The sequence below is a fragment of the Nuphar pumila genome, chromosome 2, assembly GCF_984573655.1.
Source record: "Nuphar pumila chromosome 2, dmNupPumi1.hap1.1, whole genome shotgun sequence".
In the NCBI taxonomy this organism is placed as follows: domain Eukaryota; kingdom Viridiplantae; phylum Streptophyta; class Magnoliopsida; order Nymphaeales; family Nymphaeaceae; genus Nuphar; species Nuphar pumila.
In genome coordinates, this window is record NC_143250.1 from 144,987,520 (window position 1) to 144,999,883 (window position 12,364).

The 12,364-nt window shown below is 42.5% G+C and overlaps 1 protein-coding gene across 1 annotated transcript; it reads left to right on the forward strand.

Moving 5' to 3' along the window:
- Positions 1-3,295: 3,295 nt before the first annotated feature.
- Positions 3,296-7,191, forward strand: LOC149847464 (uncharacterized). The gene is made up of 2 exons (XM_089998429.1): positions 3,296-6,248; positions 6,614-7,191. The coding sequence occupies exons 1-2, from the start codon at positions 3,383-3,385 to the stop codon at positions 7,084-7,086; spliced, it is 3,339 nt and encodes a 1,112-aa protein (XP_089854555.1). The 5' UTR covers positions 3,296-3,382; the 3' UTR covers positions 7,087-7,191.
- Positions 7,192-12,364: the final 5,173 nt, after the last annotated feature.

Here is a 12,364-nt window from a genome sequence, read left to right on the forward strand (position 1 = left end):
CACACACCTGGTGGGAGTTGAACCTAAGAAGAAGGGGGGCTAGCACCTTCTTCCCAAGCCTGCTACCACTCAGGCAAACCGAGCGGCTGTTAATCAGACCTACTTTAATGAATCCAAGCCATAATACTATCTGGTTCGCCGATACTTCAGTCACACCTGGTCGATCCGAGCTCCTCATGCTTTCAACTTTCATGTTAGTCAAGTTATGCTAGTGTCAACTTGTGGCTACCTTCTAGCTATGGCAGCTCCTGCGGTGTTACCTTGTTAAGATAATTCTTTATTTTTGGCAACCTGGTAGATTTTTTTTTGAAGATTTGGAAAGATAACTGTTGAATGAATCTTTCTTAAAATCTGCTTTGTTTTTTGTTTTTGTTTTTTTTACTTTTGTGCTTATTGCCTCTCATGTTATCGATATATAAGCTTTGTATTGATGGTGCACATAAATGAAAAAGGACTTCTCTGATTCTTCTGTGGACGTAGGTCATATTGGCCGAACCACTGTAAAATCTCTCCTTTGTTTCTTTGCTATTCTTCTTTATTCTACATTGCATAAGCTGAAGTTCAGCATTGGCCTTAGGGGTGAGGGTCCTAGCCCTGGCGTTTTACCACATCACTGGGATGGTGACATTGTTTCTAGTCCAGGACGCAGTTTCCTGAGGCAAAATATGAAAAGAAAAAAAAAAAAAAACTTGTCAAGTCCTTGCCTTGTGCTATATAGTCAACATATGAATTGGACCTGTCAGAGACTGATCCAAATAGTAGAAGATGCATGTGCCTCACCTGGATCCGATTTTGTCCTACCCAAATGTGTCTCGAACCCGAATCAGAATATACTTAAGATTTAGAAAACAATTTTTAAATAAATTTAAGGGCATCTTTTATAGTCAAGAAAACTTATGGAGCTAGGATCCAAACTAAAGGTCCGCTACTAAAATCCAGACAGTTCATGTAGGGCCCTTGTCTTGAAAGCCCTGTCAAGCAGCAGAGAGGAGGAGCTTTAGTCTTCCATGCCCTTGAAGAAAGATTTGTGGCAGATTTTGGTTAGGATTAAAATGGGGTGGTTCGGTGTATAGGCATTACTTGATCCAACTTAATCGGATCTGGTCTGATCAGCTTAGGAGTTGAATTTGGATACTGATGACAAATAAATAAAGACCCTTATGTCCACATCCCAATTGACCCCCTGAAGTAGGGATGTCAATTATCCTGATTTTATCCGAAGTCCGATTGAATTCGATTGTGTTTAGTTGCGTTTGGTAATCCAAAACAATATCTGATTCTAATCAGATGCTGATATGGTTTTGATTGTTTGCTATCAAATCCGAAAAATACTCAAATTTGACAGATATATATCCAAATCCATTTACATGTAAAAAAATGGATCTAGTATGAGCTTGTTACCATCTGAATCCGAATTTAAATCCGTTTAGCATCATTTCTTGAGGGAAAAAAAATCTGTCAATTGTTATTCTGCTATTATATCAGAAGTACCATAGATCCAATGTAGGGGTTTCAACGGGTCAGGTTTGGTTCGGACTCAGGTAGAACAAGACGCAAACCTCATTTGAGATTATATATGGTACCGAGTTCAGACCCCGGTCCTATAAGGATTACATGAACCAGACACATATCATACCCAATAAAATAATATTTTTTATCATTTTTACATTAAAAAACTGTGGATCTTAATCGAAACTTGGGTCAAACCCGGGTCTGGTATGAAAATTTATAAACCATACCCGGATCCATATATTAATCGTACCCTTTGGATCTGACCAAGATTCTAATCCGGCCTTCTTATTTATCTCCAAACCCTGACCTTATGGTGTTTAGTATGGGTCCAGTCAAGGTCAAACCTGACCCATTGACACCCCCTAATCCTAATCCTACGTAGGGCTATTAAAATTTCAAAATTTAATGATTCTTCTTAAAATTCATCTTCAGATATCCATAAAAAGTTCCTTTTCTTAAATGTCAGGTCATCGTAGCCATAACGGGCTCAGTCGGGATATAACATATATTATATTATGTTATATATAATGTATATTATATATAAAATATATTTTATATAAAATATGTATTATATTCTATGTTATATATATAATATATATTCTGTGTTATATAACTTATATTATTATATATATACGAACCCGTGAGACGACCCAGTTCGGTCCTAACTTGGGCTTAATTTATAGGAGCTCGACCCGTGGCGGACTGAGCTGGGCGGGGCTGGCCCCACCCCTAACTGGTAGGATGGCCCGAGTCCCGATCGAGAGCAATTTGTGCATTAAGCACCTGATTGCCCTCCATCAGGCCTTGGGCCCCACAACTGACAGGCCTGTCCCCAAGATGGAGGGTGATCAGGTGCTTAATGCACAAATATTTGTGCAATCATATCGCACCTGATCCTTTCCCGGATGGCGTCCGTAGCAAAATGTTGATAAACCTCAGCACCAATCCAATCAATGGTCAGTTCATCACAATCATTTCATGGGGGGGTGGTACGAAAAAAACATGACCGGTGGGATGCACAGAACAAGATGTCCGCGTGTCCACAGCGTCCCCCACGACTGCAGGATGTACATTCAAACGAATATATACATTGAATTGTTTGATGTGGTCATTTTTTTTTATTTTTATGAAAAAAAGGTTTCTAAGCATATTCACGGTAGGTAAGGATCAATCTACATTCCATTGAGAGTGTGGACCGTTTCTAACCGTTGATTGGACGGTTATGATTGAATGTAGAATGGAAAGCATCCTATATCAAATGATGGGATCCGTACTCAATGAAAAAGTCATTATGGATATCCCAAGTCAAGCCTTCTCCTCATGCAAATGCAAAATAGAAACAGAATCTCTGTCCCCAATGCCTCCTAGATTAATGCTGACGCATATAAGTAACTCGGAGGAGTGCTAAATCGAGTCAATCCCATACATTCTCTCTCTCTCTCTCTCTCTCTCTCCTCTCTCTCTCTCTCTCTCTCTCTCTCACGGTTACCGAGTAAAAATGCAGATAAACTGAAGGAATTCAAAGAAGAGTGATCAGTTACAGAGTCGCAATCCTCTCTCTCTCTCTCAGTTACAGAGTAAAAATGCAGATGAGCTGAAGGAATTCAGAGAAGAGTGATCAGTTCCAGAGTCGCAATCATCTCTCTCTCTAGATAAGCTGAAGGAACGCAGAGAAGAGTGGTCTCTCTCTCTCTCGATACTCGAGAGCTCGTACATCAAAGGAGCATAACTCCCCATCCTCCCTCTCTTTCTCAGTCGTCCAATGCAGTGCAGAAAAAGCCAGCGAAGCAGAGCATCATAAGCTCTCTCTCTCTCTCCCTCTCTCTCTCTCTGAAATTCCATTTCACCATCTACCAAAAACCCCAATATCATGACTAGAGTCCATGAAAACTTAAAATTCTTCTCCATTCCGTCCTCTCTCTTCTTCCACCCTCCCCTTCTTCTTCTCCTATTTCTTCTCGTAGTTATCCCATCACCCTCGACCACCATAGCCACCACCAACCCGGAAGCTCAAATCCTCCTCTCGTGGCTCCAATCCATTGGCTCCCCACCCGCCTTCTCCTCCTGGTCCTCCCGCAACCCCGATCCCTGCTCCTGGTCCTACGTTTCCTGCTCCCCACCTCCCCACATCACCCACATCGTCATCCCTCCCCTCCCACTCTTCTCTGACTTCCCCACCCAATTCACCAACCTCCCCTTCCTCACCAAGCTCGTCATTTCCGGCGCCAATCTCACCGGAGAAATCCCCCCTGAGATCGGAAACCTCACCTCCCTCGCCGTCCTCGACCTTAGCTCGAACGCCCTGGCCGGAAAAATCCCGCTGGAGATCGGAAAGCTCAGCAGCCTCGAGGTCCTCTCCCTCAACTCCAACCACCTCTCCGGCCCGATACCACCTGAGATATCGAATTGCTCCACCCTCCGCGTCCTCAATTTGGTCGACAATCGCCTGTCCGGCAGGATTCCGGCCTGCCTCGGACGGTTGGCCGGTCTCGAGATCATGAGGTTGGGGGGAAATTCGGGTATCGAAGGCGAGATTCCGGCCGATGTATCCGATTGCGGGAACTTGGTCTTTCTGGGTCTTGCTGCCACCAACGTCTCCGGCCGGATTCCGGCTGATTTTGGCCGGCTGAGGAGGTTGCAGACGCTTGCCCTCTACAACACCATGGTTTCCGGTGAAATTCCGCCGGAAATCGGTAATTGCTCGGAGTTGGTCAACCTGTACCTCCACCAAAACCACCTCTCGGGCTGGATTCCTGCCGAACTGGGCCGTTGCCGGAATTTAGAACGAGTCCTTCTTTGGCGGAATGCGCTCACCGGAGAACTGCCGGACTCAGTCGGAAACCTGACCCAACTGAGCGTTTTGGACGTCTCTTTGAACTCTCTGACTGGTGATATCCCTCTGACCATTTCCCAATTAGGAAAGTTAACCACCCTTCTCCTGTCAGATAACCGTTTCACCGGCAGGATCCCTTCAATAGTTGGAAACTGTACTGCCCTGACCCAGATGGAGTTGGACAACAATAGGCTTTTCGGCCAGATCCCACCGGAGATTGGCCGGTTGACTGAATTAACCGAGTTCTTTGCATGGCAAAACGATCTCTCCGGGACTATTCCGGCAGAATTAGCCGGCTGCGCAAAACTGCAAGGGATCGACCTCTCACATAATAGGCTCGCCGACAGGATCCCCTCCAGCCTGTTCCAGCTGAAGAACCTGAGCAAATTGCTGCTTATAAACAATGAATTGTCGGGGCCATTGCCGATCAACATTGGCAACTGCACTGCTCTTATCCGGCTCCGGCTCGGGAGTAACCGGCTGTCTGGGGAGATCCCGGGATCGATCGGGATGTTGGGTAGCTTGAATTTCTTGGAATTGTCAGATAACGGATTATCCAGCATGATTCCACTGGAGATCGGAAACTGTACAAGGTTGGAAATGGTGGATTTCCATGGGAACAGGATTGAGGGTAGCATACCATCTTCATTGGGATCAATTCATGGCCTTCATGTTTTAGATCTCTCAATGAATAGGATCTCTGGTTCACTTCCTGATTCTTTTGGTGATTTGAAGCTCCTCAATAAACTGATGTTGAATGGAAATTCTCTATCTGGTTTGATACCCAATTCTTTGGGATTGTGCTCTGGCTTGCAATTGTTGGACGTGAGCATTAACAGGATCTATGGCTCCATTCCTGATGAATTGGGTGATTTGCAGAACTTGGATATCTCATTGAATCTTAGTTGGAATTCTCTCTCTGGTCTTATTCCAATTACATTTTCAGGACTGTCCAATCTTGCATCCTTGGATCTCTCACACAACATGTTGACAGGGAGTTTGGGAGTTTTAGGTGGTCTTGATAATTTGGTTTCACTGAACATTTCTTATAATAATTTTTCTGGGTTTCTTCCTGGTACAAAGTTATTTAGGGAGCTTCCTCAGAGTGTTTTGGAGGGAAATTCAGGATTATGCACTAGTGGGGATGGTTGTTTTGTTCAAGTTGATGAGACCAAGGATGGAAAAGGCCACAAGAAGAATCTTAGATTGGTCATTGCTTTGTTGTTCTGTGCAACATTGCTGATCCTCATATCAAGTCCTTTGGTGATAAACAGGGCATGGGCATTCGCGAAAGGCGCTGGATATGGAGACATGGGAGGTGATTGGAAGGTCACATTGTTCCAAAAGGTGCACCTCTCTTTGGATGAAGTGGTAATGGGGTTGGTGGAGGAAAATGTGATTGGGAAGGGATTCTCTGGTGTGGTTTATAAGGTGGGATGTGTGGCAGGGATGCCGATCGCTGTGAAGAAGCTGTGGTCATCGAAGAACGAAGAGAGCTCTTCGGAGAGGGATTCATTTGTTTCAGAGATTAACACTCTTGGATTGATCAGGCATAGGAACATAATCAGGCTGTTGGGGTTCTGCACAAATATGAATACTAGGTTGTTGATGTATGATTATATGCAGAATGGGAGCCTGAGTGAGTTGCTCCATGAGAAGAAGATGCTCTTGGATTGGCATACGAGGTACAAGATCATACTTGGAGCAGCACAGGGGCTGGCCTATCTTCACCATGATTGTATTCCGGCCATCGTTCATCGAGATATCAAGGCGAATAACATATTGATTGGCCTTGATTTCGAAGCCTATCTTGCAGATTTCGGGCTGGCAAAACTTGTTGATCCATCTGAACATACTAAATCTACCAACATTGTGGCCGGCTCTTATGGTTACATTGCTCCTGGTAAGAGTTCCAACTTCATCTGCTTATGATGAAAGGGATTGCATTTTCCCATTCAAGAGCCAAAGAATAGAAGTTTGAAATTTTTAGTTTGCTTTTAGTAGCGAAAAACAATTTTGTTTGTTTAATGCCCCAATTATCCAATCACACATGGGATTTTGATTTTTATTTCCCTGTCTAACTATATGGCACTTTGATTTTTATCTTCTTGTTTCAATGGTACGAAAAAATGATGGCTTCATGGGAAGTCTAGAAGTCATGTTCTCATAGATTTGAGAAATCACTCGCTGATCTGCTTGAAATAGTGGCAATTTCATACTCCTGTTGAAGGAATGCTAGAATTTGATGTGTTTTGCATTTAATTGCAGAATATGGATATCGAATGAAGATCACTGAGAAGAGTGATGTGTACAGTTATGGCGTTGTTCTTCTTGAGGTGCTGACAGGGATGCAACCAACTGATCCAAGATTACCAGAAGGCGTGCACATTGTTAACTGGATCCAGCAAAAACTACAGAAAGAGAACGCAAGTATCATAGACGTTCTTGATGAGTGTCTTCGAGATCTGCCTGATTCTCAGATTGAAGAAATGTTGCAGGCTCTAGGCATAGCTATACTCTGCGTTAACTCATGCCCGGAGGAGCGCCCCACCATGAAAGATGTCACTGTAATGCTCAAGGAAATCATGCTTGAAAGTGAAGAATGTTGTGCCAAAACCAAGATGGTCATTGAAGTCATGAGCAAAGCTCCATACCACTGTCATAGCTTCTCAAGATCTTCTGAACGTCTCCTCAACCCATCTCATTATTCTTCTGGTTCTAGTAGGCTGGATTCCCACTAAGATATTTTGTACAGTTGATTGGTGTTTATTAATAAAATTCAGGCTTCTGATGTAGTGTATTCTACAATTTCATAGTTGAAAAATCATGATATTGATTATTGACAACTTGGGTGACAGGAATTTATTATTTATTTATTTTTTTTGGAGGGGGTGGGGCTAGGCCAAGATAAAACCCTTCCATTACTAACTGCACATAGGTTTCCCGTTGGTAAAACCTTTGAAATCTCCTCTGCCCACCGGAGAGTACATCCAACTTGGATCTTGCAACAAGTGACACCAACCATACGTTTCAAACTCGTGACGTCCCATGGACTTGGTGACATTCACAAGTGACCCCCACTGGATGAGCAAAGCCCTTGTGGGCAACATAGAAAACTATCATGATATGAAATCTATAGAAATTCCTTACTAAGAGGACATATTAAGCCTTTTATTATAAGGTTATATGACAAGTCTTATGCTTGACAATCAAATTATCGTAATGAGTCCTGCAATACAAGTTGTGAAGGGCTACTTAAATCCTTAGCATTGAATGTAGTGCATGTGAACCCATACTGCCTTGACCATCCCTTGAGAGACACTGAGTTGGGTGAAAATGCAATAAAAGTTGTCTGATGCAAAATCATTAAGAGGGTGGGGGAGATGTTGGCCTATTCGGAAGGGTACATGATTTCCTTTCATTTCAGGATCAGCTTTCGCATCCATAGTTGTTCACCTTTAGGTCTACCGAAAGCTGGAACATTTAATCTTATGAGAAAACAATGCATATATGGTTTTCTTTTAGTCCTCTACTGGGGTCTCTGGATAAATCATATAAACGAAGACTTGGTTGGAGGGACTGTGACGGTGTGACCTGTTTTCAAGTCCCTGGTGAGAGCACGGCTGGTGTGAGTAAACAAATAAAGAACAGATATTATATGCAGCATCGCTGCATGGTGGACATGCAGCACGGCCTGCTGACAGCCATCCTTCTTTGCATTTCTCAATATGATTGTGGTGCCCATCTCGAGAAACGTTGAGATAGATGGTTAGCAGTCGGGAGCTGCATGCTAATCATGCAATGCCGCTGCATAAAAAATGACCTAAAAAAAAGCTAAAACAATACTTCATGAGAAGACAAACAAAAAATTGTTGTCTAGTTATGAAGATAAGGGGATGTTTGCTGATTCCTACTGCTTTTCTCTTCCACTGACAAGACAATAACCTTTCACTAGGGACCCTTAGTAAGGGCAATGTACTCATGAATTTGTGGAGTCACTGCAGATGACAATAGGACCCCTAGATCTAAAAGAAAAATGAAAAGCAGAACAAAAGATGATGATATATATCCATGGAGATCCTTGCAGGGCATGGACCTAAAAAAAGTTGCAGCTGACCTAATGGAGCTCCTTTGATATGAAACAGGCCATGTTCACTTCATAACGCATCCCTTGCTTCTTTATAAAAGATCTTCAGACAGCCCCCTGTTAATGGAGGAAACTTTATGTGGCTTTGAATTATGATCTTCTCATTGGTGCGTGAATAAAATAACTTGGCTTGGACAATCAAATCTGTAGGTGGCCCCCAGAAATGGAACTGCCCTTTTCAGCCACAGTGACAAACCCAACTCCAATTAGGCTGGACCTTGATTTATAAGCATATCCATTTGGGGTGGTCTGAATTTTAAAGGCAGGATTGAACATGGGCATGGTTTGGCAATTCTCTATCCCATTATCCAACACTTCATGCTTGTAGACACATGTGGGACTTTTTCAAATCCATTACCTGTACATGGATCCAGGATTGGGACAAATATCACTTTGATCTATATCCATGCATGGTAGGGATAGTAAATCAGTTACGGGCCCAAGATCCAGCTCATTCACAGCTTAAAGAGATGTCCCATCATACATACCTTTTTTCCAAAAACAAATTCTCAGTTCTTTAACATAATTTTGGAATAAATTCATTCTTCTTACTATCCAATCATTTTTACCCCTTTTTAACTTGCCTTAGTTTTGGATTCCTTATTTTTATCATCTGTTAATTACTACTTCTTTTTAATCGAGGAGAACCACCTCACTTGCTCACAAGCTCATAGGTGCAAAAACCCCAAGTCCTCCTTGCCCAACAGAGAGTATACTCAGCTTCAGCCTTGCGGCAAGGCGCACATACCTGTGGGTTTCGAATTTGTAACATCCCTTCAGCTTGGTGACATCTCATCTGCTAATTGCTTTATTAAATGGTTATCTTATTTTTTTCCAGTTATTTTTTCTTTTTTATCCCTCTAATTCACAAATAAAAGAGAAAAACCAAGCAAAAAAATTCAAAGGGAAACCCCCAAAGCAAGAACACCTTTAGCTGTCAATTTCCATGTCAATGACCCTTTTTTCAAACTTTGCAGATAGGACCAAATCCAGCCCAATATTGTCAGTATCGGCTGCAGAAAATCGATATGATACTAACCTGAATCGGTTATTTTTTGATAAATGTGAAAAATGTTTAAAATTATTATTTTTTATATTATTTTAATGGTTTTAACAGGTGTCACATTCTGATTGACACAAAATGTTTTTTAGTCATTTTTTAGCCAATTCAGAACAATTCACTTGAGAATCGGTATCCGCCGGTTCACCTGAATCATTGGCCAAACGATTCTGGGTCGATACCGATACTGACAACATTGATCCAGCCAACAACTGCAATTAAGATGCAAATCTCTTGCATGGCCACTAAGGCATCTCTGGGCTAAACCCTACGAGCCTGCAACCTCATGTGTTGCTTTCACCAACGTGAGGCTGTCAAGAGAGTCTCAGCCCAGTGAGGAAGGACAGATAAAGGGATACAAGTGCAAAAAGTATTGGGATGTGACAATGCAAAAGCAGACGACAGAACATCCCTATCACATTATCATCTCTAATACAAACGTGGGGCTTGATTCTTTTATTACCAAGTATAGGGGATGCCCTAGGATGTGTCCTCCACATTGTTGTTGAGAGGACTCCTTTGTCCATAGCCCTTGGCGCAAGGTGACTAAGAAATCTTTGTGGGGGAGGGAAACAACAAGTGACTAATCCCCTGCACCTTGCTCTAGTGGCCAGCATCCTAGCTCCCTACCAGACATTCTTTCAACTTAACTCTGCATTATAAGCTCAATTTATTAAATGCACTAGCGTTTGTTGGGGCACCAACTGGTTTAGAGGACAGACCCAGCTGCAATGCGGAGCATAGTTGTGTTGGTACAATGGTACTTTATACACCTTTGCGCACCCATCATAAGTAGGGGTGGCAATAGTGTAGGGTCGGCAGGTTGGTGGGTCGGGTTGGCGGGTCAGAATACCTCAACACAAACACGACCCGTTTATTAAACGGGTCGGATGTGGCAAACACGAACATGGCCCATTTATTAAACGGGTAACCCGACATGACACGGTTAACCCATTTAATAAATGGGTCGGGTTGACACAACACGGTGACCCATTTATTAAATGGGTCAACCCGATAACATAGACACGATAACCGACCCAAGTAACCCAAATAACCTGTCTAACCCGAATAACACAATTAGAAACACAAAAAAAAAATACATATTATACTTTTACAACACGAACCCATTTATTAAACGGGTTGCGGGTTGACAGGTTCGTGTAAATGGGTTGCAGGTTGACGGGTTCGTGTAAACGGGTTGACCCGCCAGCCTAACCCATTTATTAAACGGGTCAAATGGGTTGGCGGGTTGGCATACCCCTAACACGAACACGACCCGTTTAATAAACGGGTTAGGCGGGTCGACCCATTTATGACACGAACCCGTTTAAGCCAAACCCTAACCCGGCTAAGAAGCGGGTTGGGGGGTCGGGTCGGATTTTGCCACCCCTAGTCATAAGTGCCTGACGCACCTTTGATCCTGAAGATGCCAAAAATGTATAAGTTACTCTCACTCCTACGAAGCTATGATGAGAATACAACCAAAAAATGAAAAATAGCAAATTAAAATTCAATAAATCAAAGAAATAAACAAAAGTTCTCATTCATCAAGTACTCTCGAACAATCCCTTTAATGAGTATTTATAGGGTAAAAAAGAAAACCCTAATCCTAAATTGGATCTGAGATAGATCCATTACATAAAAGATCATATTCTAAACAAAAACCAAAAAAAAAAAAAAAAACCTAAACTAAAAACAGGACCCAAATTGATCCTTAGACCCGGATAGCCTCTCTCCACTCCTGCATCAGTGCCTCATACCCGTACTCATTTATGACAACTATTTAGCCGAACTCAAAGCAACTATTATTGTTTACTGGGCCATGGCATGTTAGTTTCTACTGCATTTCAAGTGTAAGAAGCTGGGAACTGCTGGCATTTGATGGGGGGCATCACATTTTTGTAGCTGAAAATGTGCCTTAAGGATCAACTACTGGCATTTAAGGCACTTTGGGGACCTTGAATATCATAGAGGAAACTGTTTAAGGATTGGCCTAAGGAGGATAAACCACCAAACTTGTGGGAAATATGATCAGAAGAGCATATTGTGCATAGGACCACAAGATTGAGATTAAATCTTACTGTAGATTCAATTAAGGCAACCTAGACCAATTCCTCTAGGACTTTATGCTTTTTCAATGCATAGAAGCACATCAGTAATAATGCCCGACTTATTTTTATATATTTATATAGAGAAACCACCCCCAAAATCAGAGACCTAGCCACACTGGCTCTGCCTGCCGTACTTATAATCACTGTCCTGGCAGCGTAAAACTCCAAGGGCTTACACCTTGCCCCCCGACTTAGACTATAAAAAATGCCACAACCACGCTCCATGTTCGACAACGTAGAGAATTTCAAACATGCATCATACTGGGGTTCGGCTAGTCTCAGTCAAATTTTCAGCCTCTGGACCAGTTCTCTGGCAGGTTAGCCCTGGGACAAGGTCTTTCAGACTCAATTTTTTAAGTTTATTTATTTTTCTAGCTTTTTTGAAATTTTATGTATGCCGTTACTTTCCTGAGATTTTATCTGCAAAAATGTTTTTTGAATATATATCACTAGATTTTTTTTCTTGCCAAGGAAATCCCAATAACAAGATTTGACATTGAGATCGACAATGCAGTTGGGCTCAGGTTGGTCCAGGCTGGTCTGGACCCCAAATTGAAATTTTGTCTACCCAAACCATAGACCACTCTAGTTCACTCTATGGGCCAGGTCAAGCTCAGGGCTTATCAGGTTTCAAGCTGGACATACAGCCCAAGCAAGGCCCATCCTGGGCCAGGCACCTGAAAAATAGGGCTGTCAATGGA

What these genes read in the sequence shown, in the direction of transcription:
- LOC149847464 (XM_089998429.1), top strand. Translation starts at nt 3,383, where the DNA reads ATGACTAGAGTCCATGAAAACTTAAAATTCTTCTCCATTCCGTCCTCT. An exon ending in TTATGGTTACATTGCTCCTG is followed by an intron (nt 6,249 to 6,613) that starts GTAAGAGTTCCA and finishes ATTTAATTGCAG; the next exon opens with AATATGGATATCGAATGAAG.